Genomic DNA, 27,261 nt, shown 5'->3' with positions numbered 1-27,261 from the left:
AATTGTTTTAAAAAGGTGTATTTTACATTTACAAAAAAAAAAAGTTAATTCAAATTCAAGGTAAACAATTTTGAAAAAAAAAATATATATATATATATATATTAGTTTATGTTACTCTGTCCTCATTGCTTCAGAAAAATCTTATTTTCCAGCTGTACCAGCACAGTCACGAACAGATAGCTTCAGATTCTATCCTTTACTTATTTTTATTATTCCAAGCTTATATATACATAATTTTTTGCTGTAGCCCACACTTTTCCAAAAAAAAAAAAAAAAAAAAGCATGAAAAGTGGTAATTAAACCTGATTTTCTGGCAGGAGATAATGGAAGATCAAGAACATATAGGTAAAGGAAAAAAAGAGAAGGTTTTTATCACCTGCCACAGAAATAAAAAAAGCTTATTCTTTGTGACTCCTGCCAAAGAGAGCACCTTTGTGGCCACCCATCACACCAATGAGATATGACAGGTTTGATCAGGCCTTGAGAGCCTTTCACAATAGGGCTTTGTCAAACCTGTCCCTTTGCTGCCCACAGTGTCACACATTTACCAAAATCCCCTTTTGTTGCCCACGTTCAGGTTTGTAGGCTGAAACTCCACAGTAACTAGCACTGAAGGGATACACTCGATTATTGCTTGCACAACGTAGCTGTCACATTTCTGAAGACTAAGATCAGTGGTCTTTCCTTGGGGCACAATAAAGAGGTACTGCAAATTTCACTTTGTAGTAACTACAGGCTACAGAAATTGCATTAGCTGCATTAGCTGGAGTCATAGAAATATTCAGGAAGGTTAGCAGGATATGGTGGATGTCACATTTATACTACAATAAAAAATCACTTCACTAACTTACAGTGTTTTCTGCTTTGGTAACACCCTGTATTAAGGTGCCATTTATAAATAATTTATTATTATTTATTAATGTATAAGCCACTTTATAGGATGGTAGATAACTTAAATTCATGTATTAAAGATGCACATACATGGTTTAATACAATTTACATCTCACAATATCCTTTGCAACAGATTCTCATCACGTCATCTGTTAAGCATTTATTACTAATGCATTTTATAACATTCTTTATAATACATTATTTGAGGAAGTAGCTGCATTTAGTGATCATTTTCATAAATAAGAATAAAGCATTTATAAATGACACCTTAATTTAAAGTGTTACCTTCACATTACTGGATATTCACTCACCATTTGTCTCACTCCGCAATTATTCTCAAAATGCACCTCTATTTTAATAAAGTACGTGCTAAGTCCTATTTCTTCTCATACTCTACATCTGATTAAAAGTTTATCAAGGCATTTTCCTTTATCTGCTCTCTGGTCTTTGAAGGTTGCCAGCTCAGCTTGAACTTCCCTCACATAAGCAGCAAAGTTCTTAATACTGAAGTGACAGTTGCAAAGAAACTGAGCGTATTGAATGGCTGATTGCCTACCAGATTGGCCAGTGCTGGCTGTTTGGATTCTTTGTAGAATTCCATTTTCCGAGAAGTAAGAACAATCCAGGATGTGGACCAGTTTTTCCTTTAAAATAAAATAGTAAAAATTATTAACAAGGCATGCAAGCAGAGTTGTTCCATCAGTAGACACAGTACTTAAAGATTTCGTGTTAGAAAGGAAAAGTGATCTAAACTCAATCTCCCACTAATTTTGATGAAATTGTACCACCATAATTATGATGTGAATGTGGCCTAACAGGAAAGTTTGAAGGCCTTCTTTTCCTTCATTCCCATTTTAAAGCCACTCTGCTTCTTTTGCCACCAAGGAAAGCAGTGGGATTATTCACACATGCTAATAGTGTTCCAATAGTTTATGCCCTTCTGATAACTACTCTTTAGAATAGAACTGAGGAGGAAAAAAAAAAAGAAAATTTTGATCCAAATGCATGGGCTCAGTAAAGGGTCTGTTCTGAAAGGTCCAAAATACTTCCTGTTTTTCCAAAACAAAAAATCTACAGGAATGTTTCAGAAAAATTTTAAGCTTCTGTAAAACACTGAGAGCCTAAAATACTTGGAAACTGCTGGAGACTGGGAGAAGAAGCCAAAATACACATGTATAAAGGAAATGTTGTCTCCCTGCACAGAAGAGCATAATAATCAACTCACAATGAAATTACATTATATATATTACATATAACGTGATGTTTCAAGCCACCACAATCATAAACAAATGCATCTGGTCTGATATCTATTTTTAGATGAAACTCTGAAGTTTGAACTCTGATTTCGGGGTCATAACATTTGTTACTTACAAAAATAATGTCATTACTTGTCTATTTGCTTTATGGGAACACAAATCTTAATGTTTTAGAGCAGACTTGAATAGGTATGCAACAAGCAGGTTGTTTCACCAATATGCTGTGGTGCCTCAAAATGAGAAAGTTGACTATTAACATCATGAGTGCTAAAATATTTTTCCTCTTTGTTCTGTCTTGTTTTCTCTAGTCTCTTTGAGCTCCCTTTAAGTAACCCTGACTAAGTCAAATGCATTCATTTCTAATTCTAGCAGACTCAGTCTTTGTTGAGTTGATATTCTTTTGGATGTTCTCTTCAGATTCAACTCAAAGCTCAACTGTCTTCAATAGGGCATCAAACTGAGCATCAAGCACAATCATAGGTTGTTTCCCTTTTAATTATCTTCCTACGTAATACAAAGGAGCTTAACCAGTCTTACAGATGAAACCCTAACTCCACTGACACTAACAGAACTTCTGTTCATTTCTGTGTAGTCAAGATTTCCCACAGCACAATATGAAGTTCATCCCCAAAATATATCCAACTGGTGGAAACCCTGGTGAAAACAAAGACTTTCAATGAATTAGAAGAATGCATTTGGAGAGAATAGAACCACACTTCTAATGCTATGCTAATGAAGAAAAGAAGAGGCTACGAAAAACACCTGACTGGGGGCATATATTTTCCCCTCAGTGTTTGTAAGTACATTGAAATTTCCAGCTAAGTTTATTACAACTATAAAGTTGTATCCATAGCTAAAGTGAACTATGTTCTGTTCACAGCAGAGGACTGTGCATATCGGCATTAAGAACACTTCAACCTCAACTAATTATTTTTTACAGTGTCCTTGTGAAACAAGTGCTGTAGCTAACACTCACCATCAAAGGAATAAGTACAAGTTGTCTAGTGGTAAACACAGCTTCAGTTCTTAATTTCTTCTTCTTTTCTCCCTACTCATAAAAGGTCTTGCAAGTAAGCAGCCAAGCCTGCTGTGTGCTGATTTAAACAGACTTTCCTATGGGTTGGATATACAGTGTAATTATCGATTACTAAGGGATTGAAATGCTTCATACACAGCCTAGCTTCAGCACCCAACTTACATCAAATGCTTGACATAGGGCTCAACCAATATCAAAGCTATACACATAGCTCAGATATATAGACATACAGAGGATGTCAACAAGAACAGAAAAAAAAATCTGTTCCGGCAGCACTTACACACAGGACTAACATAAGGCAGACACACACAGGATCCTTCCTTTGGAGAAGCACACCATTCCTAGCCCAGCACCTCACGCTGGGACTCCCACTGGTTTCAGTAGCCAGCATCACAGGCTGCAGGCCTAAAACCTAACTGGGTCTCGGGAGCTGGTGTATCAGCTTACCAGCAACCTGAACACAAAAACTGTAGGACTCTTTCAGATACAGAGAGCTTCATCCCTGCTAGCTGCTGGGATCCCAGGAGATGGCACCAGAACCTGTAGGCCTGAGCCTTCAGTCCAGCAGTGGTAGCTGCTACCAGTTTCACCTGCATACATACCTACAGGCCTCACCAGGAGCTAGCATGTACCCCTTCACACAGAAGGGAGTAGGAATACATAAGTAGAGAGCTAAGAAAATATTTAATAACAAAATATAAGAATGCACAAAAAACCATGGTGATCAGATTCAGGGCTTAGCCCGAATACCTCAGCGTGTACTTCCTAGTGTCCTTTTACAAAAAACAGGGCCTTTTATACCCTCTGCCTTCCTTCACCTCTTTCCCATGTACACCCTCATGAGTTTGGAGATCTCTGCAATTTCAACATCTCCCCGAGTTAGGGTTCCTCAGTTCACATCTTCTGCAGAATCCTGACTGAACTTCGCAGAGGTGGCACATGCAGTTTTTAGCCCATCAACTTGCATGGGACCTGAAAGTTCCTATCTCGTCACTGTCTCCATTTTTGCTTTGTCAAGTCTGTTTCTCAGCATTTTGCTTATTGTTTTCCCTACTTCTCTCTGTTCTTCCTATTCAGAGTTACTCTGATAATGTGCTTGAATCAACACCCCCACATGCTGCCTCTTTCCTTATCAATTAGTGCAACTGACCAAGATTTTTTCTGGCTGTTGTCTCTTACTTACAAGTCCTCAACCAGATAAGCCTGCTGGAATAAACATGCCCTCATCAATTACTTTGACTGACCAGATATAGTTCCCATCACTGCCTACCTTCCTTATTACCCATTCCCACATTGGAAAAGGTCTTTCACCAGACACTCTTACGGGAGCAAATACTCCTCTATTTACCCTTATAAAGTATCTTAAAGTATATTATAAAGGATATTTTACCTAAGCATCACTATGAATTTTAAGGGAAAAATGCTTTAATTCCATGAGAGAAAAGAAAATACACATTTCCTATGGAGTTTTAGCAGGAAACTATTAAAGATTAGACTGCATATGAAATCCACCATGATATCTATATGATTTTTTCCAGTAAAATTCCCTAGTCCTTTTAGACGTTCCAGCTTAAAAATTATATTTTGAAATGGAACCCCCACTACTTTTGTGACCTAAAAATAAAAAGTAAATGGAATATCTGATAATCTTTTTTAAAATAAGAAATGTATTTATTAGTCAGATTTAGAAGGAACAAGCAAGTTCCTTAAGATGTGTTAGTCCTTTTACAGCTGGTGTTGCTGTATTTTCTCTGATACTTGCAGTGACCTAAGATTTTCAGTTTCTTTAGAAAAGTCCATTCACAGTATTGTAGTTTTTTTCCACACAACGCTAAGATTATTCAGTAAGTCAACTTCAGTCAACGAACAAGTTTAGGGAAGTGAAAGGAAGAATATGGTAATGCACACAAAGTAGATAAATCATAAGTATCCATGATCGGTCCATATAAAATTATCAGTACACAGAGAAGGTTCAGCTTGATTTAACAAATGTATTGCTTGAATTCATCTGTATCCACGACGTTAAACTTATTGCTTAAAACACAGGCAGCTCCTGAAAGCCAGCCATGCCGGCACTGAAATGAATCCTATTTGGGAGCTGCTGCAGCATTTGCATTCTGTCAAACGAACACCTGATGGCAGCACGTTATAGCTTCAGTGCTACTTGCGATTTCTAAGGCTTTTTTTTTTTTTTTTTTTTTTTTTATTCAAGATATGAGCTCTATCAGTACTGTTTAAAACAGCAGCGGTCACACTAGGTTGCCTGTTCCCTGCACCAACGGCAAACTGATGTGCAGTGCTAAGCCATGATGATGTTCTGTGCTAAGGGTCCCTGAAGGCATTAGTTCTCACTGGGAAGTAGATACTCCTTCCTGGTCTGGTCTTATTTGCAGATCATGCCATCCCACACACAACCTGCAAAAACTCTGGCCCAGGTGAGGTATAAAGTATGACTGACTTTGGTGTAAGAGACACCAGTCTCTGAAGTGTTGCCATCTGCAGGGTACCAAGTAGCAGATGGTCTGGCCACAGGTAGACAGCATTCTAGTGTCATGTAAAAGGCTGGATGAACACGGTGACATCCAGACCTACTTGAAATAAATAAATAAAACTCCAGGATCTTTATATATTATCACTGTACATACGATAATTATTTCTCTAGGCAGAAAATTAAATATTTCACATTAATTTCAAAAGATAATCAGTAATACACAAGATACTGATCACATCACTGCTATCCCCTTACTGGCATCTAGATGCAACAAATGGTAGCAAATATTCCCATGAACACCTAATATTCATACTGTTTTTAGCAGAAATAGAGTTAAGTGAATAAATGTTGACTGCCGTTGACAGTCTTGCTAGGCATTCCCATGGCATCACCACATCCTACATTCCATTCTTGACTCCTGAAGAACACACATAAACACCTAAATTTTTTCCACTTGAAGAAGTATTAGTTTGTGTGGTGCCTTAAGGTTTTCTTTAATATGCATATGATGTATACTCATCACATGTAATAAATCTGCTAGACACTGTTGCTTACATTCTGAGATTGTAACATTCCAAAAGATGAGCACACATCGAATTAATGTTGAAATAAAGTTATTTTGGCTATGAGCCACAATAATAGCTATACACACTTAAAATTCAGTGTGTGTGTGTTTACAACTGATAAGTTCTCCAAGATTCACATATAATACCTTAATTTCTTGCCACCGTCTGCTATTTTAGCTTTTAGAAGATATCCTTCTTTCTCCACCACCTACAAGAAAAGCAGATCATAACCACGTCATTTACACAGGTTAATGTACCCATTTAGTTAGTACACACGTAAGAGTCTTCATTTAGTCTGCAACTAATCCAGTAGAGGGACATTTTACCATTAATTCTCACTTTAGTCACTTATTTTCCTGTTATAGTCAGTTCTTTAGAAAAAAAAAAAAGCAAACAACTTTCAAAGTCAATTGGTACACTGAACTCACCTGCAAAAAAGCTCATGATAATTCTTTATTGATTTAGTAGAAACTTCTAACCCGAAACTTCAGGTTTATTAATATAAATAAAAATAATAATAATTTATTTATAGTATACGTCATTAATGTATTGAGTTATAAGAGTTTGTGTTTCCTTAATATTATTACAAAGCTCTGTACTTCTGTAAATGATTTTCATAATCTAAAGAGAATTCTGTTTAGAGTCAACCAATGTCAAAGCAATGCCAAACAGGTAAAATCCCATTGCCTCAATAGTTGCCATATTTCGCTTTGAGTGAGTACTAAAACAGAGCTCAACAAAGGTGCTAGAAGGCAACGTGCTTTTACGAGGTGCCGCCTTTTAGATGGACTATAACACGGAGAATCTCACTCCTCACAGGCTTTAAAAGGCCACACCTCACTGGAGCGTGAGCAGACACGTGCAGGGAAAATTGTCTACAAGTTCCCAGCTGAACTAAACAACCTCATTCTACAATGCAGAAAACCAAATTGAATGGTTGGTCAATTCACAACACAAAACCTGAAACTGGAATTATAAACAGAGGAAATCACAGCTCTGATGTTCATTTTACAATACACATTCAGGAAGGCAAAGCTATTGCCTACACAAAGATACTAGCAATCTGATATCACCTTCATAGATCCCCTGCTTTGCTATTGCAGTTTGTAGCACGATGAAAAACACAGAGATAACAGGGGAGCAGCAGGATCCCACGCTACAGTGAGTGAGAACTTGCTCATGCAACAGCCATAAGCACAGGAGAAAGAAAATGAAAGAAAAAAAGAAAAAAGAAAAAAAAGAAAGAAGCTGCTTACCTTCAGAAAGCCTCAGGAAGGCAGGAATCTCCAGAAAGATACCCTTTCCTCCATTGCCAACCCTTAAAAGAGGTCTAGGAAGGGGTTGATCCTGGCTCTGCCCCTCCCAATCACTCAAGTACATTGCTTGCACCTGAGCTCCCCTGGGTTGGTCCCGCCTTCCTACCAGGTGCTCAATCACTGTTTCAAACCATGACCTTGTATTTCCACTACACAGTTACTGAAACCTGATCCCTTTTCTGTGTCAGAACAGGCTACAAAATGTCAATGTACACAAGGCTTCAGCAGATTCACTGTATCTATGTTGCATTTGAGTTTTGGAATACTAGAAGTGGATCCTAGACTTGTTTTTATTTTTCTTTCTCCCTTACAAACTGTGGTCTTCCATAGCTCTGCACATGCTCTTAGCAAAAATAAGAGGTGCTTGGTCATACTCTCTTTACAATCTGATTAATCAATCCTTATGAAGATGTGATAAAGGCTTTGGGATATTTCAGAGGACTATGTAAGTTTGTATTAAGAAAAACTAAAAGAAGTTATGCAACTAAGACCACTGACTTGCCGCCTCATTAACTAAGAATGTCCTTTCTATGTCAGTAACAGAAAAAGAGAAATCAGTGTCACCTCAGGGTTTCAAGAAACAAAACAGTGTTTCAAAGTAGGCCTGCTTTCACCTTCAAACACTGCTGAGTCAGTGCCTGATTGGAGTATTAGAAACTCCTCAAGGTCTTACAGGAAATTTCATCACGAGATGATTTTGTAGCAATTTCAGAAGATTTTTTTTTCCTTCTGCAAAGCTATTAAGTGGCAATGAGACATGTTTTGACCTGCAACATAAGGATTTTGAAATCAAGCATACCTTTTATTTTAATTGCAAAAAAACATCATGGTATTAACATACGTTTGACTGTCACCATAGATTTTGTCTGTTGCTTGTATATTGCGTATAATGAAATATGCAGTGTGCATATCTGTTTGCACCAATGAAAAGGTCTGTGGACAATCATTTAGTTGACATTCTCAAATACGTACATGGGGATTAGTGTGTGAATTTTCTCTAATTTGTACTTATCTCATGCAAATTCCTGTCATGCATATCATTGCCATAGAAAATCAAGAGAAAAAGTGTATAAGGATTATTGTGCAGAGTCTTGTCACTATTTATCTAGTGATGGATGGGTGAATTATTAGAACTAAAATAAGTCTTAATCCCCAGGTCCATCTACTTTTTCTTTTTAAAATACATTTATTTTACAGCTTTGGAAAAAACATCTTCCCCTCCTAACCATTCATTTTTGTAGCATAAAACTTCTGGTGCTTGGCCAGGGCCCGAGATGCCAAATAACATATGAGAAAGGTTATTCTTTTAATATTTCTATCCATCTGGAAACAGAAATTGGGAGGAGCATTGGCCAACCAGTCAAGCTGTTGATTGCTTCTCTGAATCAGACCCAAAAATTCATCCTTTCGAAGTTTACCAACACTCTTTACAGACTGTTATTTTAACCAATCCAAAACTAAAGGCAAATGCGATTTTCAACACTGGATTTGATTCACCACTGTTCCCACATTTTGGAAAGTTAAAAATTGGATATGTTTCCAGATGAAAATATTGATCCTCAGTCAGGTTTTCCATGTAGTGGTCTTGAGCTAGAATATCAAATCCACTGGCAAATGTTGGGCAGATAAGATACCCCAAGGTAAGTCCTGTAGTTCAAAACCACCCTTTGTTCAAAAACAAACTATTCAAAATGAAACAGTTCAGAAAGACAAGATATTAATGAGACTCCTCAGTGTTAAAGGAATTTTTATATATATTGGTTTAATTAAATTAGTACAGGTGCTGCCGTTAAGAAAATAAGCATAGTCTTCATTATTCAATAATGTGTACAGTGTTCTCTGTAATTAGCATACAGTGCATTTATAGAATTACAAAATGACTTTATCATCAAAACAAATAAATGATTTCAAAGATGATCCCAATATTTATATAATCTCTGTTCAGGGAGCTGTATTTTCCTGGTTTAACATCTGTTAATATCCCTTTTTCCATGTGCAGATTTGGAAGGAATACTTCCATGATGGCTCAGGATCTACTTTCAATTCTATTGTAAATGGATGACATTAGATTAAAAAGAATACCAAATATATGATATGCTCTGGCTTTTTTCCTGTCTCAATAAATATCATCATTTCTTGTTAAGATGCTGCCCCTTCTGCACCTTTTTGACATATGGAAGGTTGAGACTATAGCCCAAAAATGCCCTGAAAGAATTAACATAGAAAGAAGAACATTGAATAGTTCTGAGATTCTGCTGTTATTGTTGTTTGTTTTTATTTTTATTTTTATTCAGGAAATAAGATTAAAATATGTTTGTATCAATATTTGAGTTTCTAATGAACAAACATTAGGAACAGTGTAAGAAACAGTAATTATCTCTAGATCACAAAAAGGTTCCATAAATTTCTTAATCAGAAGAATGACAATCTTCTGAACCCACCTAAACTTAAGAAGTCCATATATGTAAAAACACCAATTATTTGTTTAATCTGAATAAATTTGAATATTAATTTATATTATTATATTATTTTCAGCAAAAAAAAAAGTCTTTGAGTTCATGAAAATGGTAGTAAATTTAGTGCTCACTTTCATTTAAGAAAATTAATATTAGTGTGAAAACCACCTTTGAATGGACAACGACCAGAGTATTACTACCGATGATATAGTACAGTATGACTGAGTTAACAACAAAGTCAAGCCATACAAATTGCTTTGTATCTTTGAATATTACTCTTTTAATTGATTTATCAAAGTTCTTCAAATCCCTTAGCATCTTGAGGCATCCAAAACCTCGTATATTTATTCCTTAGTAAAACGTGCAGTATTTACACTTTAAGGTTCTAAAGACCAAGAATGATTTATCAGTTGTGTAAAGCAATTTCTTACCGTGTGGTCTGGTGTACTAATGATGTCTGCAAGCGTTAAGTTGTGTTGGGAATGATTTCTTCTGTGACGATTTATCTTTAAAAAATAAAAAAATAAAATAGCAAGAATTTAATTTCAAAGAGGATTCACATATACAGGTGAAGGTGGACAAACAAATATAATTTCTAGGCATGTGTAGCATGTATTGGATGTAGTTTTGGAAATCTGGCTTATTTTAACACAGCTTTTAGTCTGATTTTTCTCTAGTACTTGGTAACCTTCCTGGATACTGGAAAGACACAGCTACTAAACCCTAAAGATGCCTTTTTTCTTGTGATGTGACCTGGGCAAAGTACACTAAAACTGGAACAATTGATATAACTTGTTTGGAATTGAGACTTTTCTACAAAGAAATCTATCTGGTTAGGTGCTCTTACACCCATTTTACAGGAAAGGGAAAGGTGTTGATTGTAACTTCAAGACTTCAGAGCAAGTCTCTAAAGAAATTGAAACATATTTGGGAATGAGTATGGAATATGTCTTATGTTTTAACTGCTCAAAAGGCCATCTCTAAACTCTTGCAATATTGGACTCTGATTCTACAATTGCTTTCGAGGGCTGTGTCCTTGATTTCTTCTAGTTCCCTCTTTTCCAGAAGAAAACTACAATTTAACTCTGCAAGATCAGGTTACATTATACCAGTCGTTATTAAGGCTAAATAAAAATTGGATCACAAATCAAGGGTTTCTGTTGAAAAGAGCAGATGCTGAAAGGTATTTTATAAATCTATGACAAAGAATAGGTCACCAAAAGATACATATATATATAATTATATATATGTGTTTCCAGAACTTTTACTACTGGAATTTGATATTACTCAAAAATAATATAGTTTGGATCCTGTAAAATCCAGAGATTTTCTCATCTTTTAGCTGAAATCAAAAAGCAAATAAAACAGTTTCAACTAGTTTCCAATGTATTCATCATAATGCATTCTCTTTTTCTTTATTAAAACAGAGTTAGCTGAAAGTCATAATATATTCTGTTTATATTTAAGTGTCTGAATATAGAAAATGTTCTTAATTAATCCAGAGGGCCACGCTCAAAAAGCAGTTAAACATATTATGATCCCATATTTTTTCTCCACATATTGCTTTCATGTTTATTTGTAAGCACTAACATATTTAAGCCTTGAAATCTATATCCTAGATATTGCTCTACTCTCCTAGTCAGAGCTAATGAGCTTAATGAATTACCAGTTCTAAATTTAATACAAACATTTCAAAGAAAGAGATAAAACATTCCTCACAATTCAAAAGTTTCTCTGACCTATTTATGAAGAATATCACTTAACAATTTCATTAAGGGTGAGTAACAGCTGGTGACATGGCTGTGTCCTAAAGTGTTTTTCTCTCTTAATATTCTGCATCTTAAGCAATCGAGCTTTCATAAGAAATACTTTAGTTAGTGGCAGTCCCTCCTTTGGGGAGAAAAAAAATGTCAGACCACATTTTCTGTATTTTGCAATCTTGTTTTCAGGAGTGTCATGTTCCTGTTTTATTAGCATGTAGGGTAAACAAGAATGATTTGCTGATGCTATTGAGAGAACTTCTAAGATTACAGTCTTTCCATTTAGATTTTGGGTGGAACTTTAATATTAATGCAAGCAGAGACATCTCTATAAATTCAAAATAAATTAATTCAATTTATCTTTTTCTTTATCCTTACTATCCACCATCTCAAAGTCCTATAGTGCACAAGACACATAACTAAAGTATTCCGGTCTAGATCATGAAAGCATTTTTACCCAGATCCCCCACTCTGATTATTCTTTAACATAGAGCAGATCATATTGCCCCATGATGCTTTCCAAAATATATACTTCACTCATCCAAATTAAGTAACAAGACACACTACTACTCCACAGCATTTATTTTAACATTCACTTGTTATCTCCAGAAATCATACATGTCTGTGGGGGCCCTATGTGAAACTTTGTGAAGTGTGCAGCACTGATCAGAGCTTTCGGTTTGGCCTTAGTCTCAGTGATCAGAGCATTACAATGAAAGAGATGCTCACATTTGATACATGCTAGAAATAATACTGGAGGCATCAAACCCATCCTCAATCAAATGACGAGAGGGGATTGTGAAATGTACTGCTTGAGTAGTGTTAGCAAGTTATTCAAGGTAGCAAAATTAAAAAGTAATAAAAAATTTCAAGGAAATATAAAAGGATTTAATAAAAGATTTAATTCTGGGTATAGATGACACTATGTGTCAACCTCTTCAATATTTGCAAAGCAGAAATGGTAAGGAAAACTGCATATGTGCAATGAGAAAGAATAGACTTGATCATCTAATGCGATACTTTTGACAAAAATGAAAGACATTGCATTGTAGTCCAGCAGTGAGGCATGTAATCTCGCACAAGAAAGTCCTGGTGCTCACAAATGTAACACTCAAAATCCAAAGTTATGGCAGCCAAGTTCAAGCTCTTCTGGAAAAAATGTATCCCAAATATTTGGATGAAAAGTGAAGTTGATGGAAATGTGCAATTTCTACCCACATTTTAGTTTAGAAATGGAGTTTCTGAAAAACTGAATCAAAACATCTTGAAAAATAATTCAACAACACCCTTTAATAACTTAGATTTCATAAAATTCCATAAGGACTTAAAACAATTCACACAAATATATTTCAGAAACCCTGCCAAATGAGTTAGCTGTATCTCTTCCTTTGTGATAATATTCAATCTACTGTTAAAACACTCTTAGAAGGAGCATTTGAGTGACAATTCAGTCAATATGCTCACATTTCTTCAAAATTCATCAGTTTTCCCTTTAGCAAAACCATAAGTCTAAATGAGAAGTAACAATTCTCGATGCTATATTTTTGAGTTACCCAAATACTCAAAGGAAAACATTGGCTTGATTTCATTCTTTCCAGCAGATTTTAATAGGTAGACCATAAATTAGATGCTTTGAGATATTTTTCTCTCTATAGCTGCATTCAGTTACCCTAAGAAACTGAAGCAAAATCTAAATAACGTTTGTCACAAGTCCTCTACCTCACCTCCCAGGATACGATGAAAGGCAGAGATTTACAGAAGTTCGTGAGATCCCTTTTTGGGAAAGTCAGCTTATCAGCAGTTTTCTGATTTGATGAACATTCTTCAGTCAGCAACAATGTCACCTGCAGCATTAAAAATCCACTCTGCGAGCGCTTTCAAGTCTGTGGGCAAGTCTGGTTTTGTTAAATTCAGCCTCAGCAGCCCTCCCTTCCCCTTAGCTAAAGGGTATCCATCTCCTACCAGAGTTATTCCAGCGTCTAAACATTAATCCGTCATTATACTTTCTAGAACAGCAAAGCCTCCATTACATATGCCTGGTATCCCAGTGTGAACGGACAACCATCTGACAACTGCTGCTTTAACATTAATGAAATAACACACCATAACCTGATGTCTATTCCCATTTCTTTTCATGCACCTATTTGTTTCTTTAAATTGTCCCTCTTTCTGTGGGAATTCATCACCGCTGTCTCATTGCTGGTCTGTTCAAATAGTGTGGTGTTGGTTTAAAAAGAATCTTGAAGGACTGATTTGGATTTTATTCTTATTATAAGCATATTTCTGACCTAATTAATCTTGGTCAACGAGAAACAGCATATTTATGTCTGATTTCACCCAGACATAATAGAATTGACCAGCATCTCTCAAAAGGTCCAGACAGACTGCTTTAGTGCAATCTACAGATAGTAAATTATTTCCTGAAACATCAGTCTGAATTCACTCTTATCCTTAAGTAATTAGGAAAAAAATTCTAAGACCTTTATAGGTGGTTTCCAAGATTATTGAATAAATTATTAACCAGTAGATTGTTTACTCACAAATTTACATGCTCTGCAGACTGAGAAAAACAGAGCTTGCTCAAACAAAACACAACTAGTGCAGAAGAGATCTGCTTCAGATGAGAAACCCTGGGATGATATCAACCTATTTTCTCCAACAGCCACTGCACTCTTCCACCAAGGAGAACGTTCTCAAGGAGGTTTTTCTTAGCATTCCACCCAAAGAAATCACCTCTTTGTTCATACTTTGACCTTTATTCTTAGGAGTCTAACTATTGTTTAGTTTCATCCTACCCACAGTACAATCAACTATCATGGAGACTCCTTCATAAATACCCCAAAAAGAGAAACCCTTGCTATCGAGAACATGGTCCTGCATGATGCTCAGCTCTGGACTAGATCCAGCAAAGCACTCTGCAACACACTTAAGTGGTTTTCTGGATGAGGGCCAGAACACTCAATTCTTTATGGGTTCAAACTTACTGGTGGCAACATTAAAGTTCACAATAAAAGTAGAAACCAGTTGCATAAACTTTTGTGAAAACCATTCCCTCAGCAGAGAAGAAGGGGTGATACCTGATTTAGTGATGCCTGTGGTCATTTCATTCCCTGTCACTCCGATATGCCAATGACAGCTCATAACTGTTTAGATAGAGAAAATTAACAAAAACCTATTGTAGCATTTCTTAATAGCCCTAGCTCTTGAAAGATACCTTGGCTATAGGCAAGGGAAAGGAAAATCCTGTAGCATTTCATTCATTGCGGTGCTTCAAGTGATTTGTTTAGAAGAACCACTTCAACCATTACAGCAATTTTATCATTATGTACAGGAATTATTTGTGAACATCTCTGATACGATAAGGTTTCTCTTCTACTGTGAACAACAGTAAGAAAATCCTTCCTACTTGGAGATGCTTCTTTGTCATCTCAGCAGGCAAGGTTTTTCTATCCATCCTCAAGAGGTGAAGAGCAATCCCTTTCACACCTGACCTCTGATAAAGATGTTCTCTGTGCACTGAAGCTTGTTCAGCCCCAGGGAAATCTTTCCGTGTCCTCGCTGCTCCCTGCCCATAACTGAGTTCCTTCTGGCTTGATCCAGAGCCCTCTTACCACTGTCCTCCAAAGGCTGACAATACAGTAATAATAGGAGATTTTCTCCTTACTTGACCAAAGAGATATGTTCAGAGAAAAAAAGTAACAGACTATAATGCAGTATAACTCAATGTTAGCACACTCTGCTTTTTATTTTTCTGAGCCTTTCAGGAAAATATGGGCATAATATGCAAATTCAGTCCTGTCTCCACTAGCCCCTCCTTCCCTGCCCTCCCTCTCCACCCCAGACCTCTGAAAATTCATTACAATGCAGGTGACTGGAATATGCATAGATAGAGCCTTGTGCACCAGCTACAGACCAGATAATCTCTCTATGCATTGTTTAATAAGAAAACCACTTTGCAGTCCTTATTGGCTTGAGTTTATTACATACAACATACTCTTAGAATCTGCAGAATGAAGCCGGGGGGGGGGGGAGGGGGGGGGAAGAAAGAAAAAACAGGATTAAAACAGGATTGTGTTGCATTCACTCTGCGTGGCTCCCTTTGAGCACACTGCCCTCGATATTCAGTTCAGATCTCCAGAGTCCATGAAAATAATGATAATGGCTTTGCTTCCCTTGACCTTTTGCTCTCTTATAAATCAGAATCCTATAGACCTTTCCCACAGCAAGAGGGCCCTCCTTCATATTGTAGCCTGTGAAGGTAAGTATTTTATATAAAGGCAATTCAATCACTTGGGCATGCTCTTTGGCTTCGGAAGTTGCTGTAGACAAGCATCCCAGTGCTTTTCCCAGGGAAACACCTCAGTTTATTCAGATGCTTCATTCATGAAATAAGAGAAAATCCATTATTCAGTTTGCGGTTTAAATGTCAACTGGTTTTGGGATGAACTGTGTGGTCAGAGATAAATAATCATGATTTTGATTCCAAAACTCTGTCACCTTCTTTCCCAAAATTTCTGGGGGGATAATCCAAATTTGGGTTATCCAATCTGTGCTAATATTTAAACTCCAGGGATAAGCCCTCAAGAAGCACTAGGTAATTTTCTCCACTATGGCTTACTGAATCCCAGGAGCAGATTTTCCCTAGTGGGAGCCCTTTTGTTCCTCTGTAGCTACTCAAATGGACTTTGAATTTTATCCAATTGATCCTTGCTTTGAGGGCGACCCAGCTGATGTCATTGGCTTCATTTGTAGCCTTTTCAGGAGTAGGAGACCTGCCAAAATCATATCTGGAAGAGGATGCAGCTACCAAAGGTTCTTACCCATCCATATAAGTCAGAGAAATACTGAGGCTGCTCCAAACTTGACTGCGGATTGCTCGGATTCACGTACCTAGAGATCAAAGCATTGCAAAGGGACCAACAGCTGCAGAGCATCTAATCCTAAGATTTTCCAACTGGAAATCAGACTGGAACCTGGTATCAAATTTTCAATATGCTCTAATTATATTAAACGTGGTACTCATTGGTTCAAGAAAAGAACAGTTAAAACAAAGACTTTTTTTTTTGCACAACCCTTTTCTGTGTTAAAGCCTGTGATATGTAACAAATACAGCACCATGCACACTGTGATATTATTCATCTAGCTATACAATAAAATATATATTTTAAAATATGTTGATTATTTTCCTATAGATAATATAGCTCTTGCTTTTGGTTTACCATATTACTAGGATATATTAACCTTAACTACTGCACATGCTTTGATAAAATTACAGTGCACTAATGATAGAGGAAATAAGGAGTGAAAACCGCAGGATTAGAAATGTAAATTAATGTCTGTATTTCAGTTCCTTTGCCTTTGACATTCACATCTGCAAAAATGCATTCTTTGAAGATGTCTACAAAAGGTAAATATCAAAGTTAACACAGTAAGAGAAAAATGGTAGATTATCATTCCAAAACCCCTCTAGATGCTAGGGAAATAAAGACAGCAAAGTGGGAACTCAGCTAAGACAGCAACTGCGTCAACAGCACTGTCCTGAAACTGCACTCTGGAATAGTATTCTCAGGACAGAGGGGCAAGAAAAATTCATTAAAACTTACTGATGTTACTGTGCAAAAACATCCAGAAGAATTGCCTTTAGAAAATCACACTTGGCATGTACACTACAATCAAAATGCACTCAAAAGCTCAGCCTCTCCTGAAAGGACCATCTTAATAGAAAGAGCATAATTAGCATTGATGTCACATTCCTGTAAGTCATTAGCTACTATATTCCCTATAAATGCCATTGTATAAATTATTGTTTATATTCCTAGACAAATGCACCGTTCTCTTTCATGGACTCTAGTGCATGTCTTTATCCTCTTTCCCTAATTCTGTCTCGGATTTAAACAAGTCAAAAACTCACCTTATGCTACTGCAGAAGCAATTTTTATTTTTGAAGGTTAATCCAACTCAGCAGGATTTAGGGATGGCACTTTCGCTTGGTCGTAGGCATGTTGGCTCAGGCCAGACAGCTGTTTGGACATTCTCCACTGGGAATCTTGCCCTCAACACCCACAGTTGATGCACATACATGGTCTACTGGCTGCCTACTTCCATGCCCATCTGTTCAAATGGCATGGTGCCCACTCACAAGTTCGCTGGATCCTTGCCCTTAGTGTGTAGATGCCAGGCAATGATGGGCTTAGATGGGCAGCCTGCAAAATACTGAAAGTGATCATTTTTTTTTCCTGTAGGAAGTCCTTCCGCTGTGATAGCACTGAAGCATGGACACCTCATGCTACCCTACACTTACTAACACCTGTGGACGTATATGTGCCAGAAATACAAAGGCTGGGGTGGAGAGGAATGTACGGGGGGTCGGGGTGGGGGAAAGGAATGATACAAGGAAATTCCATGGATTCCTGTGTAAGAATTGCTCTAAGTTGCAAATGGCAATGAAGGGATACCCAGGCAGTTGACACTGCATCCCTAGGCTGCCTTCTTCCAGTAGACAGTCACTGAAATCTGCCTTGGGCACTGCATGCCCCTCAGTAACAGTAGTGTATAAAAAACATCTGAGGTAGATCACAATGAAAACACTAAAAGCCAAATCCAGACCTGTCTAAAATTGCTAACCATCAACTCACATTCCACCTATACTTCCTAAAATATTCCTTGGAAAACAACAGCACCCATCAAGGTGAATAATAATAAAAAAATAGTATTTTTTAATAAATATACAATTAAATTCATGTTATAGCTCTGACAAATAATAACAAAGGAAACCTTACTTACAAGGTTTTTTTTTTTTAAATAAATGTTAGTAGACTTGAAAAACATCAGTCTTTGGGGGTATTTATTGTCCAATAGCCAACCTTACTGAAGATATTTTAGAACAAAGTAATGATATTAAATTCAGAATATTTTTCCCCAACGATATTTTAAGAGAAAAATTAAAAATTTTATTACTTTAATTAGTACACTACTTAAAAAATATTTTTTTATAATTACCCTAGAAGAACATGCTTTATTAATGTTCTAATTGAAGATATTTGAACAAGCTTTAAGTACTTATAGAACTCATAATTTTTACAGAGCCTTCAAAATTTTCACTGCCCTTACACACGGTATGTGCCACCTCAGTTTCTGTTCTTTGGTTAGTTGACTGAAACTTTTAAAAGGAAGGATAACATCACAGGGATCCCAGTAGCAAACATCTGGCAGAGTCTTCCAGGACTCCTAGTTTCTTCCAATGCCCTGCCAAGCAAACTATCACTTACTGTCATGCATGGAAAATTAATAAAATGAGTTGCAAATCCCAGTGAAACACATACACAGAATTATTCTAACAAGGCTTCCCCCACTCTCTTGCTCTCCCTTCCCCTTGCACAGTGCAACCCAATACTGCTTTAATGGTTTAAAGCTCTTGCTAGAAGGCTGAAAAGAGATATAAAAGCAACAGCATGGCTGCATCCACAGCCTGGCTTGGGGCTCTCATCTATTCAGCAGTGGAAGCCTGTGCTGGAAGGCACATTTAGACTGTGTCTAACTTAGAGTTTATTCTAGGGTGACTGGATTTGAGAGTGCTCTCCCTACCCTAGAGAACTGTTTGCTGTGCAGAGACATCCGTCTTGTCTGTGAGTATGCTCCACCGAATCAGTCATGTGTGTCTCCTTGATCTGTTTTGGTCTGGACATATTTTCAAATTGTTGTATCCAAGTTTCACAGGAGCAGTGCCGAAAAAGTCCTGGCTCCCAAATAAAATTAGATTTATATGGAACGCAAGCCAAAGAAATCGCTATGAATGTCCAGTGACAAAATCAAGGAACACAAACAGAAAAAGAATAATAATACATTTTTCTGTGCTCTGATTTCCAAATTTATTTCACCTGATTTATTCCAAAGGGGAAAAGATCACCGCAGTGAAATAACCTCTTTTTATATCTTATGGATCGCTAATTTCAGGCAATCCAAGGGTAAAACACTGCCTTTTATAATGGAACTTCCATTGTTTTGGTCAGAGCAGGAATTTTTGCAAAGTATAGTTTTAATGAGCTCGGAAGGAACATCTTTGAACACAAGTCACAAGTGAAAATCTCATAATTAAATGTTAATAAAAACTATTCTGAGATCAAAATGAGAGGCTGTAGCACAAAATCACTTGGATACCTGTCAGCTTGCTAATATCTAGATGGCCATCTCACTTGCCACCTGCTCCCCTTTCCCTTTGCACTAATAACTTGAGTAAGCTTGTGAATGCTTTTCCCTCCTCTGCTGGCTCACATTTGTCTCTCATATAATCGAAAACTGTAATCTCTCTCCAAAGAAGTCAGTATTACTTCTTAACGCTGTTCAGAGGACTAAAGTACACTGTAGTAGAACAAAGAATGGAGTAAAGTTTTCAAGCAGATTTTCCCAGGTGCCGTTATAATCACTAACATGAAAGAAATAGAGTAATCAAAGTAATAACTAATCTGCTTCAAGTAGCTTTTCAAGTAAAAGAGTAATTTTGCAAAGGTCAGTTAGCGGGATGACTCCTTTCTATTCTATTTGATATCATGATATCATGTTAGAAAATGAATGTAAATATTTAAAGTCTTAAGTTTTATTCTCTCTGCCTTTGAGATTTCTCAGTTTAATCACAACTTTGCCACAAACCAGGTAGAACAGCAGTGAGTACTAATGGTTATCCAGCTTTGGGATTCTCTACGTGCAATTTACCTCTCTTAATATTTTAACACTTACCAAAAACTGCTGACAGAGTAAAACACAATAATACTCAGGTGGTTGTTGCTTTTTTTAATATATCATTAAATAACAAAATTAGCTCCTCTTGTTTGCATTGGTCTCAAGGGCTCTTTTTGATTCTTTGTTACATAGATTACATAAAACAACAACACATCCATGTGTGTTTTGGCAAAGTAAACACTACAGTTGCTAAATGCTGTTGTCCACTTTGCCTAAATACTATTTCATAATTTTCCCTTTGGGAGCCAAGAAACCTTTTAAGTAATATAATGCCTTTTTGTGCTCATTCCACAGTTGGGTCCATATAATAAAGGCAATGTGCAAGAGAGGAGCGTGTAGTTCTGATCTAAGCACACTGAATCTCTTGGTTTTACTCTTGTGGCATTGCACTGACAGCAAATCACATAACACTTACATAGAAGATAAAGAAAATGGAATTATCCAGTTTGAAACATCTAGACAGAATGGAGATAGCCTTTGATTTGAGTTTCTTTGTTCTGACAGAGAAGTCATCTACCTTGTGTAAAATAAAATACCATCAACAAAACCAAACAAGAATCACCCACTACCATACAACACGTGGACAACGTACAGGCTGTGATCTGGATGTGCTGCCAGAGAAGTCATTGGCCTTACTATAAAAGATAAAGGAAAAAGTACCTCAAGAAAAACATTAGAAAAGCATTATTAGAACCATCTTGGTGTGTGAAAGCTGAAAAATGACTGCCTGTTTCATTTTGAATGAACTGATGAATTTATCAGAAAAAAGAACCCATTGGTGCCCAGTGTTGTTGCTGCACATAGGTAAGTAGGAAATCATTGCCTTTCAATTTCTGTTGGGTAAATCAAACAGTCTGTAGGTTCTTCATCAACAAGATACTTTTCCCAACTCACAAGTTTATCACACTCAGGACACAACTCTGTTTCACACTGGAACACCTAGAAAAGCTATGTTTTTGCAGTAAAACCTCATAATACAGTTCCTTATTCTGGAAAAATGGCCTTTTCCCCATATATACTTACATTTGGACAAATTAAGTACACTTTCAGCCATTAAGTAATCCAGATCACTCTCCACAAAGTGTCTTTACCCTGCTCCATTACCAGTCCATAAATCTTTGCTTTATTTTGAAATTTTATTATAACTGTTCTATTTACTTCCACACCATACATAAAAAGAGTGATTAGTGTCAAGCTTAGTACCACTCCCTGGAGATCAACTCTAAAAATCCACCCAGTTGATGATGATTCTCCAGGGACTACTTCCTGAAACGTGTAAATTAATCAGTTCTTAATCCATTTAACGTGTGCTTCACTGATAGAGCACATTACTAATATTTAATCAGAACGTCACGTACTATTAAGTCGAGTCACTTACAAACTTTCAGTACACTTCACAAAAATTGTTGTCTTTTTTTAATGAAACTTCTATCAAAAAATAATGCCACTTTATTTGATTTTGTTACAAAGTGATTTTACCATTCAAGCATGGTGATTGAATTCATTTCTTTCTATTTAAAACCTAGAACAACTTTTTCATTAGTTAACCAAATATTTTCTAAGATTAACCTACTAAGAACCCCTAGAACTCCTCTCTTTCTCTAATAAGACAAAAAAAAAATGCTCCATTAATTGATATATCTCTGTGTGCACCAAGACGCAGCAACTATAGATTTATAAAACAGTGAATACATGGCAGTGTTCTACAGGAAGAACAGAAGTACCTGGAATCTACAGTTTCCACATGCTAAAATAATGAAGTTTATTTTGCACTGTATTTCAAGTAACTCTTTATCTGTAAGAAAAGTTGCCAAATCAAAAATGAAATGATTTTTCTCTCATTGATACAGGATCACATATCTTCAGACAGGCAGAAGTAAGCTAGCACTCTGTCTCATGCCAACTTTTAAAAGACCTACTTGTATAATCTTGCAATATTAAGTATTTGGGCACTAAAATGGAGCACAATGGAAGAAAAATCCCCCTAAATTATAATTCTTCCATAATTGATTACACATTGCCATAGAAACTAACTTGCAAACTATTTTCTGTGTGGCTCTGGAAGTATCAAAATCTAAACAATGCTTTGAATAAACATCTTAAAACATTCTAACATCAGCATGAAAATGCCCATTCTCTTTACAGCTCAAATATTCCAAATCTGGTAAGTGGAGATTGACCTAGAAAACCCTACTCGGGGTTTGAAGATTGCCAGCTTTACTACAGCAGCATATTTATGCACAGATGTAGAGGGTGATATAAATGTTCAGAAAAAAAATAGCATAAGAGCATGTGTATGTCTAATAGGTGCTTAAGCTCAACTAGTTGGGATTGGAAATTGTTGATCTTGTACATACTACTGTACAAATTGATCTATGTTGCAATTACACACAAAATGTATGATTTTGCCTTTTTTTCTGATGGACTTTATTCTCCTACAGTAGCTACTGAAGGATTAATAGTCAAATGGTTTAGATTGACTTCTCTTAAAACGGCTTTCATATGCTTTTTAAGTGATATTTTTCTTAATCTAATATCCCCTGTTTAGTAGGATATATCCAAGACCGTGTGGCTACCGAAGGCACTTGTCCTTTAGCCTTCTGCCTCACCACATGATTGAGCATCTACATACCTTACAACCATACACCCTGTCGAGTGCTGTTCTCTTACACATCACAATTTACCTCGCTTTCTCCACTCAAACATGCAACCAAGCTGAGCAACAAGCTGCTTCAGCTGCCATGTCATTTCAGTTTTTACACGTCTTCCCTTTTTATGTGTGCTCCACATCTCCGTGATGTCTCATCTCCCCATTCCACTGCCATAGGCTATGAGTCAGGAACAAAACTCAAGCTCAATGTCAAACAGGGAAAATGGGAAAATATTATAGAAGAGAAAATGAATGAGCAAAACCACAGCTCTAAAACTTTCACCCTAATGACTTTGTATCATTCCCTCATTCCTTAGTAAATCCCAAAGTAGAAGAATATAATAGCTAATGTGTAGCAAGTGCCTAATAAAGGTAATTAGCTAAAGAATGTTCAAGAACAAAAACCTTCACACTGATAGAGTTCTTCTCACATACGAAGGAACAAATAACCCCAAGGAGAATGCAAACTGTCCCCTTTCAGCCACGACATCTTGCTGGACTGCCATGGCTGGTGGAAGAGCACGTCTTCAAAAATGTCTCAGCAATATCTGAAATCAAACACTTGGGAATGGAGTCCCAGGCTGAAATCACAGCTTCTCTGCATGAACAGACAACCTTGCTTTCATCTCTAAAAGTGAATTCTCAAGGTGCAAAAATCTCTTTTGTCAACAGGTTCTCTAGTCACATATTTTGGTTTCCCTAAGGAACTTAAGATGATCACAATCTGCATTTCTATAAAAATAAAATAAATAAACCACTTTGAAAAGTGTTGAGCTACCTGCTCATAGATGGCAAATACTCAGACTTTGATGTTGTGAAATCAGCTTTCAATGTCATCAGCCATTTGGTTATTACATCTACTTCAGGGCACAGAGTTCCCAATGCAAGCTAATATGTAAGGAAAAGTGTTTTTATTCTTGCACAATATAATTAATCTAGAAAATATAATTCTGTTCAGAATACCCTCACTCTCCTAAAACAAATTTATTCTTCAAAAAATAATACTTTTTGCAGATCCTCAAAATCACACACAAGTAAATACTAGCATGAGAAATACTAATGTTGGTATGCTATTTGAACTCAGATATTTGACTTATAAATGAATTACTTGATCAGCTAAATTATTTATTTAGGTAACACTTTGTTTGAAGGGGCCCTGTTTCATCCTGTGCACATGCCCTACCTGAACATATTATGTGTAAGTTTAACAAACCATTGAAATTTTACTATTCCATCTTTTTCATTATTTGCAGTGCATCACTTATATTTTGGACCTAACATTTTATAACTGAGCTAAATACAGATTTTATTTTTTTCATCTTTTGGATGAGCAAACGGCAGCTGAAAAATAAAATGTCTTTTTTTTTTTGGGGGGGAGGCACGCATTCATGATGTGCATTCAGTCTGTTTATTAAGTAATCATATCTGGATACAAGTGTCAACACAATTTATGTTTTGAATAATATGAAGCAGATAACCTCAATTAACAAGTAATTAGAGTCATTTTCCTATTAAGCAGTTTCCCTAATTGTTTTTGAAACCTGGAACTAAAATTGTAATAAATAATAAGCGGGCAAAACACGTCCCTGCATTAGCTTAATCCAGGCTTTCCGTGGAGCCTGGGAAAAAACAGCAGAAATAGGGGCTGAACACCTGGGGTGCACATGGTACTGAAGGAGAAAGCAAATGCTGTTTTGTGGCTGCAGACCTCAGCGTAGCCCACAGTTTTCTGCACTTTTCTTTTTCTCCTTTTTACGTCTTCCCTCTTTTTCTTTTTCCTTCTGATTTCTTATATGAACGTGCAACGTAGGAAGCACTTGACTTGCTACTGTTAATTGAGTGAAGATTAGCAGACAAAAGCCATCCCACATAGGGTATCACCTCTATTTAACCACAGCTTATAACGGCACAAATTAACTTGATGCATCATGTTCTACCACAACAGAACGATATATCTCTATTTATGTAGAATAAAAAACGTGGAATGATTTTCCCAAATAAGTTCTATAGAACAATTAGTGATTTTCTGCTTGCTGATGGTGGAAAACAAACAAAACCCACATTCCCTTTCATATCAATCTTTAAATATGATCACTCAATGTCATCAAAGGATACAAAAAATGTCACATGTATTTCTCTGCTTCTACTACACCGATTCATAGAAATTACCTATCTTGCATTATAGCTGCTGCTGCCAAAAATGAGGAGAAAAAAAATCTAGTTCAATCCAAAAAGAAATCCAGCAGCTGCTCTTCACCCTTAGCCAAAACAAACAAACTGAAATCTAACTGAATCTAACCCAGAAGTTCCAGAGGGAAGAAAAAAATTAAAATCAAAGGCAATAATATTCTTTCTGCCCACAAACTCCAACCTTATTTAATGCCTCAGGCCTGTGTCACAATAGCAGCTGGAGAGCTGAGAGGATATACCATTTCCCCTGAAGACTGGAAGGAGAAAGATTTCTTACTGCTGATGAAGGAACCAAAGTACCTGCGACTGCCTTAAGTTGGTCCACGACTTGCACCTTCCCACAAATAGCTATTGGTGGTTGTCTCCATCTCTTCCAGAATTGTTTTCAGCTTTGGCAGAGCACAGGACATATATTTTCATCATTTAAACAATTATCAGTAAGGTAATGAATCAAAAAATAATAATAAACCAACACCCTCGGAAAATACTCAAAGAAATTCCAGGAAGAAGTCTGGCAGTCATAGGAGGATGTGAGCAGTTCAAAAGGAATACAAACATTTAAATCTTGGTAGAAATTAAGCTTTGTGAGAAATCCCATTGATTTCTCTTAACTCATTTTATTAAAAGATCTATTAATGCTTGGCTTGCACTTTGTGGCTATGAGAGATGCTGGAATGAAGAGCTATCAAAGGTGGCTATCAAAGTTTTTTTCTTTTTTCCATTTAACTTTTCCTAACTATTAAGCTGCTCATTTTGTGGAGACAATCATTAGCGTCTTTAATGTGAAACAAAGCTTCTGGATAAGAGCTGCTCGCTGAAGATCAATATGAGAGATATCATTTCAGTTACAGCTTTAATAACTGTAACAATAGGGAGCCTGGCATCGCTGGCTTTATGCATTAATGTAATTTAGAATCTACCAGGTACAAATCTTATCAAGCATTAGCAGCGACCGCACTGGGATTTTCTAGGTAAGGAAACTGTGTGATAAATGGGAAGTGTTTTAAAGGTAAATTTTCATGTAATTTGGCTCATCTGCTGTAAAACTTTGAAAAACATATATACATGAAGAAATAATAAAAACAAATAAGATGCTAGAAACAGGATGGCACGATTTCAGTAATTTGTGGTGCTCAGGCATGTAATTTGCTCAGGATATAGTGGGCTGTCTCACTTGTTTAGATCATCACAAGGCTCAAACGGCACACAAGACTGAAGGATTAGGAATTTTAGCCAAATCCAACATCATTAAATATCTTCTGCTAACCTCCATACATGGATATCCCCAACTGCCTGAAAACGCTTTGCATAGCTTTCAGCTAAGACACAAGAGAGATAAGGAGCTCCTTCCTACCTCACACCTCTGAGACAAGGACCAAGTTCCTCCCAAAAAGCCAACAAAGCACCAGCCCTGCAGGTGAGGAGGACAAGCCTTCCTCCAGCCAAATTTACACAGCTGCAGCAAATTCCACAGCTGCTGCATCTCCCAGCCCAACTGCTTCCAGCTCCCCACTCGCTCCATGCTTTTCACAACCACTGACTCATTGCCCCAACATTTCCCATGCTTTTGAAACGTTCACGGTGATGCTACTTTTACTCTCATGTAATAGTTTGTCTATAGTCATGTTAGTTCATTTCCAGCTCTTCAATTTCTTGATGAAAAATAGTAACAACAACAAAAAAATCGCACCTCTCCAATAAAGAAAATCAGTACTAAAAATGTTAAAACACAGAATTTGGATCTTCCCAGCAAAGTTATTCTTGAAACCTAATACAACCGATTGGCAGTTCTTTAAACAATTTGTTTAACTTGTGTCCAAATGTCTTCAGGTTTTAGTGCTTACAGGTGGCCACTTCAGATTTACACTTTAATTTTGTGAAAGATCTAAACTGGGAGCACTGAATTTTCAGTT

The 27,261-nt window shown here is 36.7% G+C and overlaps 1 protein-coding gene across 1 annotated transcript in view; it reads right to left on the bottom strand.

The window, feature by feature from the left end:
- The window catches only part of ARHGAP15 (Rho GTPase activating protein 15), a 314,922-nt gene that overhangs the window by 260,903 nt on the left and 26,758 nt on the right, over positions 1–27,261 (bottom strand). Inside the window, exons 3-5 of the mRNA XM_065751003.1 lie at positions 10,444–10,518; positions 6,387–6,448; positions 1,448–1,535 (exon numbers count right to left, since the gene is read on the bottom strand). Of these exons, the coding sequence (XP_065607075.1) occupies positions 1,448–1,535; positions 6,387–6,448; positions 10,444–10,518 (225 nt within the window). The remainder of the gene's footprint in view (positions 1–1,447; positions 1,536–6,386; positions 6,449–10,443; positions 10,519–27,261) is intronic.

This window comes from Cyrtonyx montezumae, unplaced genomic scaffold, assembly GCF_038088225.1.
Source record: "Cyrtonyx montezumae isolate F1298 unplaced genomic scaffold, pur_monq_1.0 scaffold_7, whole genome shotgun sequence".
Lineage (NCBI taxonomy): Eukaryota > Metazoa > Chordata > Aves > Galliformes > Odontophoridae > Cyrtonyx > Cyrtonyx montezumae.
Note: the sequence above shows the minus strand (reverse complement) of the source record. Positions and strands in the feature narration are given on the sequence as shown.